Raw genomic sequence first — 21,082 nt, 5'->3', positions numbered from 1 at the left:
GTTGGATCCGGCGGAGCGCGGGCGCACCTCGCTCAACTTCCGCCGCGTGACGCGCATTGTGAAGCTTTGGCAGTATTGTCACATAGCTTACATTTGCATATATGAATTACGTGAAAATAATCTAAATTGTCTATGAATCTAAACATGGCACATACGTTCAAAATTATAAAGCGAATTGCGAGCTTTGTTTTTTGATGTTGAATGATGATGCATTATGAAAAATAATGAAATGTATTGAAATGTACTGTGATTTTGTAAAAGTTAATCATAATAAAATTTCAAATGTTTGAACTGTCTGTGGCACATTTAATTACTAAACCGAAACGGGTGCAGATTATTCTTCATATTTCTATTAAAGTTCACTTTTATAATTAATATTTTTTAAATAAAATGAAATGTAAAATTTATAATTATTTATTTAGATCTAGTATGATCGTACCCACTAAAACAATTGGTAAAGTGATGTTGCGGCAAAGAACCATACAATAAATTAACAATATTCTAAAACAAAACAAAACTTAGACCGTACAAAGCTAAGTAACTTTTACTTAACTTTTTACTTAATATCATCGATAGCGCTGGGGTTGCTGATAACAAAAAAAGGCATTTAAAGTTTAACGCAACAATAATATTAAGATTTATATGTGCAAGAGAGATAGCGATAATTTTTAAAAGATTAAACCCATATCCTTACACAGTCTTTAAAATATTAGTTGCTATGTAATTTAAAAACTCGATTCGAAAGATAATTATAAAGAAGGTAGCTACTATAGTCACGCGGATTTTTTTTTTATTGCCCTTGTATGCAGACGAGCATACGGCCCATCTGATGGTGAGTGGTTACCGTCGTCCATGGACTTCAGCAATGCCAGGGGCAGAGCCAAGCCGCTGCCTACTCTCAGGAGTCGGTTGAATTCTGACTCGCACTAACAACAACTTCAAGATAATCTTGAAAATCATACATGTTCCGAACAAAGATAATCGGACCGTCGGTCTATTGAACAAAAACCCTCTCATTGAGTTTTTCCCTTTAAGGTTACCAAAACAGATCAAAATTTTAGAAATCTCCCTAATTGAAGGCACTTTTTCTTATGATTCTTAGGGCTACCAATAATTGGTCCACTGAGTTTCTCGCCGGATCTTCTCAGTGGGTCGCATTTCCGATTCGGTAGTAGATTCTGCGAAGCACTGCTCTTGCTAGGGTCAGTCTTAACATCACTTCGGTTTGAGCCCCGTGAGCCCACCTACTAGTTAAGGTTACGCTGAAATAGCCTCTCAAGGGTTTCAGCTTAAGTAGGAAAAAAAAAGAAGTTCAATTGAGTATTTGAAATAACGGTGAAATTAGAAATTACAATTAAATTTAAATATATAATACAAGACTCAATAAAAGAGAAACTATATCACACATAAAATATGACGTGCCCACACGTAGATTTATAACCATAACGATGCTGGCGGCTTAATTAATATCATCCCAAACTAGTTTATTTTAAATATGGCTTTTCGCTAACTATGTTTTATGGGAAAATATTAAAATTAGTAGTATACCATTTAACATTATCTTAATTGCATCGATCGGCGTTTGGTGTTTTTTTTTAAATCCATCGCTTTTTTTAAATAAACAATGTTGTTTTGTCTGTCACAGCTGTGTATCTTGATAAGACTTTACTTAGGTGCAAGCTACAACCACACCTGTCGTTCAGGAGGCTTCAATGTTGTTTGCAATTACCACATAATCGGAACCCGTCGTAATTAGAATATACTGCAATAAATCGATTTAGCAAATGTACATATTACAGCTACGGTGCCCTGCGGTTTCGTTTATAATAAAAAAGAATTCAGTATTTTTTTACTTAATTGTCCTTGAGTACTTGTTAGGATCGTAACAATAAATCCTGAGTTAAATAGGTTCATATTTACAAAGAAAGTTCTCAGATGAGTGTTACCAAAATATACCTAAACTAGCGGACCGCTCCGGCTCCGCTCGGGTCTTTAACAAAAATTTCAACGACGTTGTAAATAATAAGGTGTTCTACAAAGTCGTAGTACATTATTTTATTCTATCATCAATAGTTTTCGCAGGGCACGCGATGTAAAGAACATTTTAGGTATTTTTTTACACTTTGGGTTACATTATTGGAGTTTTAGTAAGGATCTCTAATTTTTTTTAAAAAAGATTATAGCCTATGTCACTCGAGAATAGTGTAGCTTCCAAACCGTGAAAGAATTTTTCAAATCGGTTCATTAGTTTCGGAGCCTATTCAATACAAACAAACAAACAAATCTTTCCTCTTTATAATATTAATAAGTATAGACGAAACATTCAAACAAATACATAAACATATTTTTCACTAGGAAAAACGCACACGTATTACGGTATCATGAATATTCATGCAGTTCACTCAGATTTAATCGCTGTACAGCCGTGTCGAGTGTGTCAGTTCCAAAACGGCAGCGAATGTGGCCGACGGTCATAAATGGTGACCATTCAGAGGCTAGAGGTAACGGTCCACGGTCGATAACCTTTCAGTAATCGCTTCCTTCCTTACAGGTTGCGGTGAATCTTAGTGTTTACGTGATTAAAATAATACTTAGATGTGTGTTAATGGAAATTTATTATAGACGAGCGTAGATTAAAAAGCGCTATGCAATTGCACATGTTATTGATCAATGTTTAGGAATGAAAACCACACGTCAGGCCAAGCTAAACTCAAAACATTATCGAAATTCGTGCATAAAATGAGTTCAACAACATCAACTTCTTACGTAAATTATTTTTCTACAATAATTAAAAGCAGAATTAATTAAAACCAACAATTTTGTATATTTTATATACACAAAAATTAAATAATTTGTCCACGTCGAATTCCTAATGAGTCTGAGCGTCAGACATCTACATTAAATGGGTCGTTGACATCATAAATATTATTTATAACGAATACAATCAGCGTATAAGTCTTTAATTGTTTGACATTTAACGTGAATTAAGCAAGTTGTCTTGCGTTAGTTGCACCTGTCTAAGACTGCAGCTGTGTCATCAGTGACCTACCGGCATCTGCACTTCACGACCATCGACACTTAGGTGTTCACACGTACAAACTTTATTGACGATAAAAAAACGATCCGACCGGCTACGTTATCTCTCGATGATCTAGGATACGTTAATTTTACGCAAAACTAGGTGAGCCCACGGCTTGGAAAACGTATGTTTCCCAAAGTTATGAATTGCACACGCGAACACTAAACATAAAAATATTTTATAAAATTAACACCAAAACTCTCTATCCGCCGGTGAGAGCGTCATCAGAGAGAAACGTTTGGATTTTAGTAAAAAGGTAATGACCATAACAAAATACAAACATTTAAAAAAACATTATTTCGGAAACCCACTGATGCACTGATGCGTCAATTTTACTTATTTGTATAGTTATTCGATTGGTATGCTGACAAACACAAAAGTATAAACACGAAAACAGCATTACAGTAAGGTACATTTGAAAACCCCTTTACAAATCATCAAACTACGTGGATGCCGCTGACCACCTTTGCCTCACAATACCATATCCTTACCAAAGAATACTGTTATGACATTGACGAGTTATAATAAAAACAATGCTAACTCAAGCTAATTCAAGCGTATTAAAAACAGAAAATGTTCAGATTCAAGCGCATACTGGTGGTAAGTGTGTAAATGCTTGTGAGCTGGCTAGTCTTGCCTGTACAACCACTCCGTCTATTTCTGCCGCGACATTCTAATACAGTCCTGTTTGAAGGGTGCGATAGCCATATCATACAAAAGAGATTTAAACCTTATATCTCAAAGTAGGTGATGTAATGTCTATCACGCATCTATGCAGTAAAAAGATTCGGAAGAGAGTACCATAGTTCGACTGTTTGTACAGTGCATTTTTAATGAAGTACCTATTAAACTGTAGAGAAACGTAAAGGGAAATTTTGCCGCCAGGAATCAAATGCCCAAAAACGTTCCAAAATTTATAAGCAATAACGTTGAAGATCCGACATTAGTATGTATTATCAATGACATAAATTATACAAGTCCTGAAATGATTCATGTTTATTCCGCCAGCCTTGATTCCATAAGAATTACTACTAAACAAGTTTTGACAAAATTGCTGTAATGATCTTACACGTTTTAACATTAACAATAATCAAACTATTAAATTCATTGTGCAGGTGAGGAAAATAAATCTATCTTCATCCGAAACTATAAATTTATTCTTAAAACAAATTACAAGAACATTTAATTAGTGGGAAGCATAAAATAATTGTTTCGTTAACCTTTGTTAGTTGTGTTTAAAACATTAGTATCATTTGAAACGCAGAAATATTAAATCACGTTCTATTATGGAATTCTTAATAGTGTACAGTGACGTCACAGCACTACTCAAACATCACGTACTACCGTCCATTCATAAATGAAAATAGCCACTTCCTCCAGCCGCCGCGCCCGTGCTTCTGTACCTTTTAGTAATTGTCTACACGCCGTTGCTGCAGTTTCCTAGCTCTCGGCCTATATTTTAAAATTAAAATGCATTAAGAATTTTTAGATATGCCTGATAATTTTTTTTAATATCCTTGCGTTTCATTTTCGCATTGTAGTATTAATCATTTCTTTATACCATAGATGTACATCTACAATTGGTACAAACTTAAAGCCTTCTTCTATTCACTGTTTTTTTATCAGATTTCATTGTTTGTGTTTTCGTGCAACATCAACAAGCCATAATGGTATATGTTAAATAACTAGTTATTGGATGAATAATCAAGAATACTTCCTCTACTCGTATACTTGTTTCGCGGAGTCTTCCAGCCTATTCGCTAGGCAATTTTTATGACATAACGCTTGTTCTAAAGTTGAATGATAATGACGTCACAGGCAGGTCACGTCCCTCCATTGAAGCCGGGCCGCCGCTTCCGTCGTCTGTAGCGCCGGCACATCCTGTCTCCAGTTTTTATGTCTACGACCGATATCACGACTAGCGTTCCTTTATACTGATTTTATGGCAACCCTTAACACTCGGTGACATTAAACCGGATCCCTTTGATTTCATACGTCAATAATTATTCCGCATACAAAGCTAGGCGTTTCGTAAAAACTAAAATTAAAGAATAAACCGATCTGGCTTTGCCCCAAATCACGGAGACGTCACATCCTCAATTTCACGAATATTATTCTTAACGTACAATAAACACTTTCCTCTTGTCACTTAAAAGACAATTAAGAGAATACAGTTTTTTCCTATTTTTAGAATACTTTTGAAATTTATGTTAATCTTGTTTCCGATCCGTTTGTAACGTAATAAACAATTTCCTTTTGGAAAAAAAATCGCTGCCTAAACAAAATCGGCTTTTAATGCGGGATATTTATTATAAATTAATAAAAAAAAACCGTTCTTAATTTTTAATGGCTTCCCTTATGTCAGCCATGAGGACGACAGCTTATAAACAACGAGAAAGTCTCTGACGCTTTTTTTAAATGCTACCACAGAATAAAACAACGTAATTATCAAATGTAATTTATTTTATTTTATGCTTAGATGAGAGAATGAGTTCAAGGCTACCGGAGCCCATAGACATTAGACGTGCTAGTCTCAATTGAATTGTAAAACGGCTGACCCACCTTCCAAACGGGAACGCGAAACTGCTACGCAGTAGTCGTATTGATAGTAGGATGATGATGGAATCTACCCGTTTGAGCCTTCATTACACCCTACCACCATTAGCACATGTACTTATAAACCGGTAAAGTACAACATAAAAATCACATAACAAAACTGGAGTAGTGGCAAAACGATCAAAACTTGATCAATTAAAAAAAGAAAGGTCTAGGAACTTTGCGTATCTTGGACGATGCTATCTGTAGCAGCACGCAATTGTGGGGAGTGTGCACAGCCCCCAATCCCCTAAATCCTTAGTTACACGGGCAACTATTGTTTACAGTGCACAGGTCCCCTCGCGATAGTCGTGCAGTGTTTTTGTAACGGCGGCGCGTGCGCAGGTGGAACGCCACCTGCCACGGCTCTGCACTTCTAACGCGAATAGATACGGAATATTCGAAACATTAATTGTTATATATTTATATTCTCATATCAATTAAATCCTAGCAACTGTATTTGAACGTGTCGAAAGCCGTAAATCGAAAACACGGGCCCATATTGGAAGCTGCTGATCATCGTATAATTTTGATAGAAACAAAACAACTATGAGCCAAAACTAAAACTATGTTTTAATAAGTAATAAAAAAATACATATGTGTATTATTTTCTTATGATTTCTCACAGACACGTATAAATATCGTGCATTTTATAAAATTCAATCTATGTCTGAAACATTTTATGCTCTATGATTAGGTCTAGACAATGTAGATAATAGCTCAGCGATTCACCGAGCTCTAAGCACTGCGAAGGTTATTGCTTCGAGATACCATTCGATGGAATTGACAATTGATCTATAATCGATATCTGGACAAAAATTTATATTAAATGAGAACATCAATTTTATTAACTGAATAATTTCGTCGATTAATTGCTCGAAATTGGTTGTAGCATTAGAGTCTTTGCTAAATAATCTGCGGCCGGAACTGCCGCGACATATTGATTATAATAATTTTGACGATTTAATGCCAACATTATTATAGTCCACCGGATATTATTGTATAAGCTAGAAATTCTATTTTCGATATGAGCTTGTAATATTTTTTGTTTAGAACTATCGGACGGAGTAAAAAGTCTGTGTGATTATAATATCGGCTGTACGCCATTTTATTGGTAATAAATATCGGTGGATCTGGTGTTAGTTTCGCGTTCGTTGCGTGAAGGAAAACTCTTTATTTTTAAACCAAGTTAAGGTCATAAATTGTTATAGCCTTTTCGTAGTAACTATATGAAATTCATATTTTTTTAAAGATTTAAACTACGTTCACAAATACCTTTTAAATATAAACGGCACGCACATTGGATTTAGAAAGATTTTAAATAGCTTCATTTGTGACAATAGGACGCGAACACACGTTACGTTGTTGGCGCGACGAAACGACTGCGACTTAATATATTTGCCACTTCCTGCCGAAACATGTTCCAATTTTGAATTTGATTTAAACGCCACACGCTGACAGCTATTTCCTTTTATCTTCAAATAATGTACTCTTGCAATTACAATGCTTTAGTTCTGTAATGTAATTTTAGTTGACAAAATTTAATTTGTTATAACTATTAGATTTTATTTTACTTTCAAAGTATTTAATAATATCTTTCCGAAAATTACACAGTAGACGAAATTAAAAACGAAAGAAAGATTTTAATGACAGTGACAGACAGACAGAAAGAAAATAAGATTAGTAATAATAATACGCTGCTTTATATCGGTGTGTCATTTGAAGCCAAACATTTTTTTTTTTTGATAATTTTGTAATAGTTATTCAGCATGATTCATATGGTTGCCCCCGAGGAAAATAATCACAATCTCATTAAAACAGAAATAAACAAGCACAGTTGCCGTACGTTTGCTAATTACGCCGACATTGACCTAAATAAAAAATCAATAAGTAGTTAGTTATAAATAGGAATAGGTTTGTTTCAATTAATGAATGGGATCGAAATAAATAAATACATGAGCACGTGACGTCCAGACAGCGCGCGACGTCAAGCCATCGTCGCGGGCTCACCTGCGCGCCATATTCTAATTATAAAAAAATCATATTTCAACTTCCGTTCCCCTAATTCGGAATCGCACAGATCGGTTAAGCAATGTACGCTGCGGTTTATTTAATTTAGAACATGAATAATTATTATCGTGCTCATATATGTAATTTTAACATATTTTTTTTATGTTATTTTTTTTTTCTACCTTAGCTGATAGCCTTGAGAGGCAATTTCAGCGGAACCTTAACTAGTAGGTGAGCTCACGGGGCTCAAACCTGACGACGTTGCTAACACGAACCCTAGCACGAGCCGTGCTTCGCAGAATCTACCACCGTGTCGGAAACGCGACCCACTGAGAAGATCCGGCGAGAAACTCAGTGAGCTGTGTCTGAAGGTTAATGTTATTACTTATGTCAAGAATGTTTTCATAGAAACTTCGTGGTCTTAGCACTGTTCTATATGTTTGACTTTGGTGCATTTAGTGTGCCGATTTCTGAGACGAACTAATCCCAAATCTCTCTTCCAATAGTTGGACAGTCATTAAGTAATAGCATTATTGAGACTTGGACCTCATGTCTCAAAGTGGATAATGGCAGATGTCTACATACTTTGGTAACAATTTAATACGAGCTTAACTGAGAACTCGCCTAGAGCAATAAAAAAGTATAAACTGACTCTCTTAAACTCTATCGGATTTAGTACAAAATTAATTACTATATGGTGAACATTGATAAAGCTTGAACGATAATACTTCAATAATAAGTCTTCAATGCATATCACCTTCATGGATTAGTTTAAAAAAAAATATCGAATTATCTACTTAATTTAAAAATCGAATATTTTATGCAAATACCCGACGCTGTCATCAGAGAACACCGCGCCATGTGGCTGACCCGGCGCGTGCTTTCGACGAAAAAAGAAGATATTTTCGCTCTCAAGTTTCGAACGAGTAAAGAGTAAAAAGTGTAACAGCTGTCGCGAGGTCTTAGGTTACTGTCGCATATGCCGGCCCGAAGTAATTGGAAAAAATTGGTTGATAATTATTCAGTGCGCTCGCAACCCGGCTGAGTCACTTCGTATTCGTCGAGACCTGAACAATAATACTCCCGGTGTGCTTGTATCAAGCGATGCGACTAAGCAGAGATTCACAAATTTTGTATGGGACGTACCTAACATTTATTCAATGAATATTGTACTTTTACGGTACCATGGTGTAATAAAACCCTCAAAATTTATAAATTCTCATAATTACCTACTGAAAGTATGGGCGTATTTTAAGCTCCAAAATCCTATTTCTATTGCAATGAAGTTTTTTTTTTTAAAACACTACTGTCTCGTGTTTCATATCAAACTTGTGAAGCAAGTCGTTGCGAAAAAATATTGTGTTTACACTGCGCGCAATGTAAAGCCATAGAACATTAATTAACGCGCTACGGTCAACGGCCTCACATAACGCGCAAAACTGATTTCGTATTCGATTGCTGGTTAACAATAGCGAGGGATAATATATCTACCTTGAACTCGGCTTAGGTACGTAAAAACTCTTATGGAGCCTATGCCTTTTTTCTGAGTGGATACTCAGTGTGCACAGTACTCATGTTTATCTTAGCGTCTCAATATTGATTTCGACATATCTTATTATTTAATCTAACTTAGTACTCATGTTCAATTAATATCATGTAATATTCAATTTTCGTTATGTTTATCTTATACTTAATTATGTTGTAGTTTACCTTACTTACTTATGTTCACAACTATACGAGAACTTTTTTTTAATGAAACAATGAGCCCAACGTTTCTCGTTCAAGTTGCTCTTTGAAGTAGTAATATAAGTATTTTTAAGTATGTATTTATTTTCTCAATAAAAGTATTGATCAAGTACCTGATATAGTAGATTGAACTGCGAAAGAAACTAAGCTATGGTATTTAATTCTTTCAGGCTACTTGTTATTTTAATTTATATGATGCCTATTTAGTCTGAAATTTTGTTCCCAGAGTGCGTTTTGTTTATTTATTCCACACTTTTATTTAACTAATGCTATCAGTTTAACATCTATAGAATTTTCTTCGGTTTTTTTGATTCGTAGACATAATTAAAACTACTTTCACGGTTTAGTCTCGCACTTTTTATTGTCAAATTATTTCCGACGTATCGAGTACTTCACTGCTCTCTTGGTCAGGGACGACTAAATTTAGGCTTGTTGAAAAAATATCGATACATCGATATATCGATATTATTTTTTCAATGTATCGATATTTTTGAGCGATATTTAATACTTCGATATATCGTATCGTATACGTATCGATATAAAACTCCAAGTATCGAAAAGGTATAAAAATCTATATTTTTTCAGACTAATGAACATTTATATGTTTTAAGATTAAAAAATCCTAAAAAGGAAAACTTTTTTTATACTGATATCTTTTTAACAAATTATATTTTCTGTATTTTTTGTTTTTGATCGAGTCGATTTGCTGTTTTAATATTTGGTTTTTAAGTTTCTTAAAATTAAGTTTTTTATAGTTCTTAATGATTGTTCTTGATTTTTTTTAAATGATATCTATTGATTAGCACCTATATTCTCTGTCAAATCATACCGATATATCGATACATCGATATTTTTTAATAAAATTACGATATATTTATCGATACTTTATTGCATCTCGGACATCCCTAACTGAAGTCGACGTCTAGTTGAAACGTGGTTATTGAAAGTAGAAGAATAAATCTGTGCTCGTTCTGCGCCAATGGAGTAGCGACCTTTCGACCCGGAGTGCGCGCGAGGCGTGGCTGCGCTCGATTGGCCCGGTCCGCCCCGTCTGCACGCCCCACGCCTCTTCACGCAACAAACATCTCACGACGACTATAATATCTCGACTCTGGCATCTTATAATATGATTTTACTCTCTCGTTAAATTACGCTTCAGCCCTGGATCAAATGAAGATTGACAGTTCTGTCATAACGAAATTATTTCTCGACTCCAGTGCTCTAGAACGGCGTGAGTTATTTGCGAAGATAAAATAATAGTTACCGGAGCACGCGGTATTCACATCAAATAGAACATTTTTATGTGAATTATATACAATGTACCTACTTTTTTTTTTTAATTTTTGCTCAAGCAACAGATTTTTAGATCACAAATGATTAATTTGACGTCGACTGTTGTTTTTTTGTTTTTTTTGACATTCAAACGAGACTTTAAAACTTTGCCAGTTTGACAATAAGCCAAATTTTATTTGAAACTTACTTTTGACATATCGTGCATACTGTTCAAGCATTTTGGAATGACAAAGGCGATTTTACATGTGCAATGCCGCTTCGAAAACGTTCAGTGAAACAAACAAAAATTTATTTGCATCCGCAACTTACCTAATATTTAAAAACTATTGCTTCGAAATAGCGTTGTACTTTATTAAAATTGTCTAGAAATACCGTTCCAGTCAAATTTATAAAGACATTATCTTAAATGTAGCGTTTCCATTTCGATATCGACAAATAAAGCAAAAGAAGTTCTTTCGAAATCTATTTAAAAGTTAGAACGGTAATTCTCCGTACAGGCCAGAAAGGTTACCTCAAGACTCGAACTTTTTACTTAAAATCTTAATTTATTCCAAACGATTTATTACCGATGTCCTGATGACTTTGGGGAATTGTAATTAGTCGTTGTTCCTTCATTAAAATACTTCTATGCACTGATGTGACAGATGCGGTGATTTGTTCACTGTTTTGTTCTTTGAAAGCCGTTGTTTTAGATGTAAAAATGTCATTATAAATAGTTGCGGCGTAGTAAAACGCATTCTTTGTTCTCGGTGCGTAAAAATCGGGGTTTCTTACCGTTGCCCTTTTTGAAACACACAACGGTAACAAAGAATTTGAATTGGAATTAAAACGATTTGATCATCTGATTTCGAAGTTTAAAAAAAAACGAAACATACCTACCTATCTGCTTACATTTCTCAAATATTATGTATTTGATATGTTTTAAAAGAAAATACAAATCTAAGTAACATTTAAAATAAAGTTCCTCTATGTATTTTTATGCAGCGGCTTGGCTATGCCCTTGGCATTGCTGACGTCCATGAGCGACGGTAACTACTTACTACCAGGTGGGCCGTATGCTCGTCTGCCTACAAAGGCAATAAAAATAAAAAATAAAAATCGCGTTTCCGATCCGGTGGTAGATTCTGCGAAGCACTGCTCTTGCTAGGGCCAGTGTTAGCAACACTCCCGGCTTGAGCCGCCTGAGCTCATCTACACGTCAAGTAGAAGCTGATATCTCAAGGCTCAGCATAGTTAGGAAAAAAATCCTGAGGTCTTCCAACAGCCTTACCCTGTATCTTCTCTTACATTCTTTTGAATTTATCCGTTGTTCTTTTCCCGTTCAATATATTCTTACTTTCTTGACCGCAGATGCTGCATAATCAATCTCATATTGATGAAATGTTACTTAAGTATTTTCTTCAGTTTCCGTGAATTTTAAGCCTAATTAGAACTATTGTGGGCAAAGGAACCTAAATGTCGAGACTTTTTTTTTATGAAAAATTTGACGGTAGATTTCACAATTAAATATCGACGAATAACATTTAAATCGTCCGTGACCACGAAAGCCGTAAGGATTCTAAATGCTAAAACGCGTCATTAAACCATAAAAGGAGTTTTAATTATGTTGCTCAATTGTTTTATCCGGTTTGTCGTAGTAACCAATCCTATACCTACATATATACCTACAACATCTAGTTAATTTAAAATAACTCACGGACTTCTATAATTTTGATATCGAACATGTAGGTAATTAACTTGAAAAACTCAAATATACAAAAAAAAACTAATTAATATTTAGGAAAATATAACGTAGCCAAATAAAAATATCGAAACATGTAGATTTTTTTTTAAATTTCGAGTTTTTTAAATTATCTAACCGGACACGTAGTTCTTACTAGTTTCTTACCAGACGAAAAAAGAGACCTTGAAAATAGTCGTCCAAGAAGAAAAACAACATGATTTCAGGTAGACAGTTTAAACTCTAGAACAATACAGCTTGTCTGGTTGTTAATTTATATTTGATAGTTATTTATTTATTAAGGTTATTCTATGGTGTGATTTCTATAACGTTCTCATGGTTATTATTTTATTAGATAGCCGGTTGAACCACCCTGCCTATTTCTGCCGTGAAGCAGTAATGCGTTTCGGTTTGAAGGGTGGGGCAACCGTTGTAACTATACTGAAACCTTAGAACTCATTTACGTCGTAGATGTCTATGAGCTCCAGTAACCACTTAACACCAGGTGGGCTGTGAGCCCTCCACCCATCTAAGCCATAAAACAATATAAAAAAAATCTTAGTGATCACCCGATGTTCAGTGACTGCGAAGTGCAACTCACCCAGAGACGCTAACTCTTAATTGTGTAGTATAACGTCTGTTCCATCCTTCAAGACCGAACGCTTGACTACTTCGCGATAGAACAGGCAGAGTAGTAATATGGTGGAAACCCAGTACATATTACTTCTGTAGAAAACGCACTTACTTAACTATGGGGTTTGGTGACGGGAACTGGGCAAACCATTGTCGACCGCTTAGAACTCCTTTAATTCCATGAAGGCGATGACACAGTAATCAAGAAGTAACGAGAAGGGTTTTTTTTATTGCTTAGATGGATGGATGAGCTCACAGCCTACCTGGTGTTGAGTGGTTACCGTAGCCCATAGACATCTACGACTTAAATGCGCCACCCACCTTGAGATATAAGTTCTAAGGTCTTAAGTACCTATAATTACAACGGCTGCCTCACCCTTCGAACCACGTGATACGCTGAAAGAATTATCTCTTTAACGCACTATGCATAAGCACAGCGATTCCAATAAGCTCTGCTCTGGTAGCGAAAGAGAAGAAGAAGACCAGTAGTTCCTCTCGAATAATTTAAAATTCGAATTTTATATTTCGAATATGGTGGATGGTGATCAAAGCACATTCTGATGTCATGAGCGAATGACGGGAGGGGGGAGGGAGGTGAGTTGGGGCGAGGGGAGGGGGGCACGGTCCGACCGTGCACGCGCAGAACAAAGGGCGCGCCGTGAACCGAAACCGTCGTGCTTCGGTGCCCCGCGCACGACCCGTCTCGCACTCTATATGCAAACACTGATTTTACAAAAAATGTGCGTCATGGAATAAACCACAATCATCTATTTCACACACACACACACAAACGCATAACCTTCTTAAATGACAACACGTAATGATCTCTCAACACTAGTCCGCAGCATCTGTTCACGACTTAACCTAACCTAATCTAGCTTAAGAAGGAGGGAGCCTGGAGATCAATAATACAGGTCTTTGAACCTAGTACAGACTTCAGCTCTTTTAAAGGCTTACAACATAAATTTTAAGGTTAATTTCTATTTGTATTTGTTCTATACCTTTAAGAGAGAAATAAATAAATTATTATTATTATTATTTCGATTAGTGCAATATCTCGAAATAGTTCTATTTTAGCCAGCGGACATCGTTGTAGAGCATGTGACCCTGATACGGGTCTGTAACATGATGTCTGTTTCTACCACGTAGCCGGTTGATGGGTTCTCATCAAGTACCACTTCATTACTTTACATTCAATTCCTGTGCTTATCCAGAACAAGCATAAAAAGTCGTTTGATAGTTTTAAAGAATAAGCTTAGAATGGAAGGGTAAACGTTACTTTACTTCACGAGCTACGAATGTGTCCGCCAATCAACGTTAAGAACCAAAACTATTATCAAGAGATTCTTGAAGACCTTTATCGAAGTGATCACTTTCATCGCTTTCCCACGCCCAAAAAGAAGGTTTTAGTGTCGCTTTCAATACAAAATACTAAATGAATTTCGTTTATTTACAGGAGGTTATACTACGGGCGGTCCTCGTGACACCAATGCATATGGTTACACGGAATCGAGCGGCGGCGCTGCACCCCCTCCCGCGCCCGCGGCCTCCTCCCCCTTAGACGAGTACTACCAGCCGGAGTATCCACCGGCGCCCGCGCCCACAGCACAGCCCTACCTCGAGGAATATTACCACCACGCGCATGCGCACACGCAGCCTCTACTCACACACGAACCGAAGTACCAACCACATGCATATACGAAGCCGTATCCCAGAGGTAAGTTCATCTTTTAACGGTAGGTTGTAGCTTGGTTCTGCTCCTGGCATTGCTGAAGTCCATGGGCGACGGTAACCACTCACCATCAGGTGGGCCGTATGCTCGTCTGCCTACAAGGGCAATTAAAAAAAAAGCTTCACTTTATTAGTTACATAATTGTATAAGGTGTTCGTAGATGAAGTAATTTTATTAATAGCTTTCTTTAAATAATTTAAATCAATTATTAATTTTAAATTAATTTAAATTTTATTCATAGATTTCTTTAAATTTAATACTCACTTTCGTTTAATTTAACTTTTAACAAAATGATTAAGAAAAATCAACGCAAATTTGTTGATAGAAGCTGTCACAAAAGTCAAACCAGCTACAAAATAAACGAAAGTCAACAGTCGCTACATAAATATCGCTCTATCAAAAGAGACAGGACAAGTCAACATTATAAAAGATCTGAAGACAACAATTAAAAGGAGTTGGTCATTCCTAAATTAATGGCGGTGTACGATTTCAACGCGCAAACTCGTTAAATGAGATAATCATTTCAACTTGTCATTAATTTGGATCACGTTTCTTGTGGGGAACACTACGGTGATGAGATGATAGTGCATGCATTAATTAGTCTCGTTTTGTTTTAACGCTATTTATGAACAACAGTGCATCGAACTTGGCCAAAATATAATTTGAGTGAAGACGAATTAATTGAGTAATAAAGTGAATCATGTAATTAGAGTAATAAATCATTTTTTCAAAAATATTGAAATGATCAGTAATAGAAGCTACTTCTCTCAAGACGAAAGTCTTTGACCAGGGCTTGCTGCTAGTGATGACATATGGCACTGAGATGTAGTCGTTCGCTATGGGCTTTATCAGAAGATTCAGGATCACCTAAAGAGCAATGGACAGAGCTATGCTCGGAATTTCTCTGCGAGATGAAATCAGTAATGAGGAGATTCGCAGGAGAACCATGATAAACTATACAGCCCAAAGGATTGCGAGGTTGAAGTGGCAGTGGGCAAGACACATTACTCGAGAGCAGTGTGCTTAGTGCGAGTTTTTTAACGTTCTCGATCGCGTAAAAGTTAGTTCATATTTGCATGGAATGGGATCGTTTGCCTACGTTTGCCGCTAGGGGCGCTGTTCCAACTGTATACAAAATTGAGTTAACTTTTACGCTATCGAGAAAGTAAAAAAATTCGCACTAAACATACAGATAGCCGTTAAGGCTCAAAAGCGCCGACAGCATACCGGAAGATGTAGCATGGGTTGTCGCATCTGTTGAATGTCACGCCACGCAAATGCGCCACCCACCTTGAGATACCAGTTCTAAAGTCTCAGTATAGCTACAACGGCTGCCCCACACTTCAAACCGAAACGCAATACTGCTTCACGGCAGAAATAGGCGAGGTGGTGGTACCTACCCGCGCGGGCTCACAAGAGGTCCTACCACCAGTAAACATTAAACATTTAATTAACCAGGAAACCAGTAAACATTTCACTAAACAATGCCGTAGCTATTGTAGTCTTAATGTAGAAAACGAATATATTATTTTAAATATTGTATTCCCAGGTGCCGGTGGAAGGTACGGTGAAGGTTACGGCGAGAGCTACACGCCAGAGTACGGCGGCGCGTGCGCTGAGTGGAACGAGTGGCCCGCCGAGCAACACGCGCTCATACCGCAGGACAAGCTCCCCTACCCCGCCTCCGGACCTTGTTTTACTGGTAACCCAATATTAACAATATTGATACTTGATAATCTATATATATAAAAATGAATTGCTGTTCGTTAGTCTCGCTAAAACTCGAATGGCTGGACCGATTTGGCTAATTTTGGTCTTGAATTATTTGTGGAAGTCCAGAGAAGGTTTAAAAGGTAGATATATTTATGAAAATGCTCGGAATTAAATAAAAATAACAATTTTGTTTTCCCTTTGATGTGTCCCCCATCGGACGAATTTCTTTTGTTTGTTTTAAGTTTTTTTTATACAAAAGTTTAGGTCTTTTATTTATCGATTGAGGCACTACGAAGTCTACCGGGTCAGCTAGTAGATACTTGATATAATAATACTTAAAATACTTGATATTTACAAACTACATATACTTGTGCCGTATGACATTTGGAACTTATATTTCGAATTTATTCGAATTCAAAATCGATTCGAAATTGTAGAGATACTCGATTTACGTGACGAAACATTGATCGATATGTTTTAAAAATATTGAATTTTTGTTTTATTGCCCTTGTAGGCAGACGAGCGTACGGCCCACCTGATGGTGAGTGGTTACCGTCGCCCATGGACTTCAGCAATGCCAGGGGCAGAGCCAGGCCGCTGCCTACCGAAATGAATGAATGTGCTAATTGAACCTTTTCACTAAATTCATAGTAAAATTACAAGTCTTTCTTCTGTACATAAATATAGCCCGTATGTCGTAAAGCAACTGTGCTCTACGTTTTCAGGTTCAGGGCCTATACAGCTGTGGCAGTTCTTGCTGGAGCTTCTCACCGACAAGAACTGTCAGGGATTCATCTCCTGGACAGGAGACGGATGGGAATTCAAACTCACCGACCCGGATGAGGTAAGTTTCACCATATGTATAGATCTTTTTTCCATTCATTACCATAAAGATTAACAGTGTGAAATTTTGACTTTTATGTTAAGCATTTTTTGTCACCGACTGTCAAATAGTAGATTTTAGATTGAAAATAGGGACTAAAGGTAGAATAGGGATAAATCTGGAATGTCACAATATTTTTGTTGGGTTGTTAGAGATTTAGCTTTGTAGAACTGAAAATGACTTTTATTTAGTGTTTAAGAATATTAAATAGTTTCATTTAATCATTATCAAAGTTTTTTGTTACTTTTCATGATTATTCTATAATAAACTATATCTTAATGCACTATAAATGAAAATTTAAACTACCGGAACCATTATGATCTCGGTTTTATAACTATAACTACAAAAAAAAACGACAAAAATCAATGTCGAACTTCAAAAGTATCCCGATTCCCCCCATTTTACGGTATTCATCTATCGTTATAACTTATATTTTATTAACATGATACCTATAGTCTTAGTTTAGCTTAGTTTTTATGTCCCTCTTTTTTTGTATAGTAACCAAAAATACATAGGTGCCTACGATGTTATTGTTATAGGTGGCCAGACGCTGGGGCATCCGCAAGAACAAGCCCAAGATGAACTACGAGAAACTATCTCGAGGTCTCCGGTACTACTACGATAAGAACATCATCCACAAGACAGCCGGAAAACGATATGTCTACCGCTTCGTGTGCGATCTGCAAAGCCTGCTCGGGTTAGTTTTTTTATTCTACGTCATGGATTGTATATATTGAAATACGTACTTAACAAATGTTCACAATTGACTTCCACGATGAAGGATCAAACTTAATAAAAATCAAAAACCGCAAAATTATAATTTGCGCAATTACTTGTGGTAGGACGTCTTGTGAGTCCGCACGGGTAGGTAACCACCGCCCTGCCTACTTCTGCCGTGAAGCAGTAATGCGTTTAGGTTTGCAGGGTGGGGTAGCCGTTGTAACTGTACTGAAAGCTTAGAAGTTATATCTCAAGGTGGGTGGTGCATTTACGTTGTAGATGTCCATGGGCTCCAGTGACCACTTAACACCAGGTGGAAAAAAAAACAATTGTAGAGCTAAGTTTTCGCAGCACATCAATAATGCAGCCGTAATAGAAAAAAACCAGGATGATGGGCCGAAAACACGTCGGCCAATCCACTTTAAAAATAAAGTCCATAACCGTTTCACTAATACAGCAGTATTTGAAATAGTCATTCAATAATTCATTAACTGTACTCGAAAACAAAATTTATATTGCTGCATTGTGGAGGCATTATAACATTAATTAAAATAATTTTCTTTATTTTATCAGAATATCTCCGGAGCAGCTTCACGCGATGTACGAACCCAAAATGGAGAAGAAAGACGACGATTGAAGGCTCCGTAGCGGCTCGCTCTTGCTGCGATCCCTAACGACCCCCCGTCGATAAACTAGATAGTATTCAAAATTATACCCTTTGTCAAACATATTAAGATACGTTTTTAAATAAACATAAAGAATATCCGAAACGGTATTTTTGAAATCCTTTTATATTCAACAGTAACATTAGATACACAACTCACCATATTTTTACTTTAATATAGTGTAGTAACGTAACATTTTTGGATTTGATCTCATGCAGTCACAAAAGAAATTATTAACACACTAATCAAATTTATGATAAGTGACATCACCGTGTGAAACTTTGAACCCTTAGATTTGTGAATACCATCATTTTAACCAACGGTGCCTTATTATATGACAAACGCTTTTGAGTTTTGGGTTGACTACAAAAAGTTTATTTATTTAATACACGCCAAGTTTCCTAAACTAACCTATCAATATTTTACAAAAATCTGAATAATATCTACGCATAACGTCGGACTATGAAAATGAAAACCTAGTGCTAAAAATAGTTAAATTCTGCTATTATTTTAATTATAATTGTAAATATAAGTTAATTTTGTTACTTTTTAAAGTTAATTAGGTATTTTATTATATGATACAAATAGATCGTAAGTGTTGTATGTTTGAGTCGCTGAATGCGCATGCAGTAGTCAGAATGAGAGACATTAAACAATTTGTTTTTTTTTAAATACAGAAAATTGAGTCCAAAGATTTTTAAATCTAAATTCCCACCAATTGGTAAACAAAACAAAATTACCAAAGGGACTTCTCGTATGTCTAGTTCAATATTACTGAAATCATGTAAAAATCAAATAAAATATGTTAAATAAACGAAACTAGACATCGCGAAATTTCTTTAAACTTTTCCAGTAAAAAAATTAATACCAGGTGACGTGAACAAGTCGCTGATCTCGTGGTAAGGGATTACGTAATGTCTTACTAGTTATGAAATTATATTAGTTGTATTATTTTCAATTTTTATAGCTCCTAGCATACACCGAAGATATTTCGATAAGTTTTATTTTGTAAAGTTCTTTTTTTCCTCCATCAATACCATACCATTTGTAACGTGCAATTTAAAGGAACTTGGTACTTTTTTTAAGGTGCTCCTTAGAGTTTAGAAAGCTTACATTAACCGTTCGATGTCTTCCCCGATCTGTGTGTACCTATTTGTAATATATAAAACAGAATTCAATAGTATATCTTACTTCTCCAAAAACAATGTAGAAGGAATTTTGAAAACTTAATGTAATTTTTATATAACGCCATCAAGAAGTGATAAGTGGTATTTTGTAACTAAAGCATAAATATTGATGTTTATCTAAATATCGTTGTATGTATTGATGGAAGATATAAATTTAAATATATATATTTACGAAAATAGAATTGCCTTTTTGTTTATTAATTGATCGAACCTTTTTGCTGCTTCAAAGGGTATCCCAGGGGAAATAGAAAGTAGTCCTTTATAGTCACGACCACACATAGACATTGGTAATGACCGTTTTCTCATGAGCTCGTAACATTCCCGTTAATTATCGCTACTTCAATACTATACTAGAATACTTGCATACGTAAAATTACAAAACAGACGAAAAGCTATTTGGAACAAAAAATATGTGTGGTGTCGTGGTACACCGGAGGGGAACGAAGTTCCTTATTATAAAAATATTAATTTTATGTTCTATTCGAGGTATAAAGAAAATAAAACTGGAGGTTTCGCAACAACCCACGGTCATTCGGTAACGTCCGAACTTATTGTGGTACACTTCATTCACGGTTGTTTGCATAAGAGTTAGTGTCTTGCGCAAACGAACGTTCTGAGATCGTGGCCAATTAATGATAAAAAAATATGTTAAAATATGTTAAAAGTGTGTTTGAAGTCGTCGTGGCCTAAAGGATAAGACGTCCGGTGCATTCGTATCGAGCGATGCACCGGTGTTCGAATCTCGCTGGCGGGTACCAATTTTTCTAATGAAATACGTACTCAACAAATGTTCACGATTGACTTCCACGGTGAAGGAATAACATCGTGCAGTAAAAATCAAACCCGCAAAATTATAATTTGCGTAATTACTGGTGGTAGGACCTCTTGTGAGTCCGTACGGGTAGGTACCACCGCCCCGCCTATTTCTGCCGTGAAGCAGTAATGCGTTTCGGTTTGAAGGGTGGGGCAGCCGTTGTGACTATACTGAGACCTTAGAACTATATCTCAAGGTGTGTGGCGCATTTACGTTGTAGATGTCTAAGGGCTCCAGTAACCACTTAACACCAGGTGGGCTGTGAGCTCGTCCACACATCTAAGCAATAAAA

At 36.1% G+C, this 21,082-nt stretch overlaps 1 protein-coding gene across 4 annotated transcripts in view; it reads left to right on the top strand.

The window, feature by feature from the left end:
* Positions 1 to 20,158, top strand: part of pnt (ETS transcription factor pointed) — a 186,626-nt gene extending 166,468 nt beyond the window's left edge. For 2 of the 4 annotated variants that reach the window (XM_089738647.1, XM_089738648.1), the window contains 5 exons: positions 14,533 to 14,793; positions 16,358 to 16,510; positions 17,253 to 17,365; positions 17,944 to 18,101; positions 18,698 to 20,158. In XM_089738647.1, coding sequence (XP_089594773.1) covers positions 14,533 to 14,793; positions 16,358 to 16,510; positions 17,253 to 17,365; positions 17,944 to 18,101; positions 18,698 to 18,761 — 749 coding nt within the window. In that variant the 3' untranslated portion in view covers positions 18,762 to 20,158. Of the gene's footprint in view, positions 1 to 14,532; positions 14,794 to 16,357; positions 16,511 to 17,246; positions 17,366 to 17,943; positions 18,102 to 18,697 lie in introns of all 4 variants that reach the window. The other 2 variants (XM_089738646.1, XM_028170790.2) reach the window with 1 other exon arrangement.
* The last annotated feature ends 924 nt before the right edge of the window (positions 20,159 to 21,082 follow it).

Source organism: Bombyx mandarina, chromosome 25 (assembly GCF_030267445.1).
Source record: "Bombyx mandarina strain Sakado chromosome 25, ASM3026744v2".
Classification (NCBI taxonomy): domain Eukaryota; kingdom Metazoa; phylum Arthropoda; class Insecta; order Lepidoptera; family Bombycidae; genus Bombyx; species Bombyx mandarina.
The sequence above is the reverse complement of the archived record's forward strand: the minus strand, read 5'-3'. Positions and strand labels throughout refer to the sequence as shown.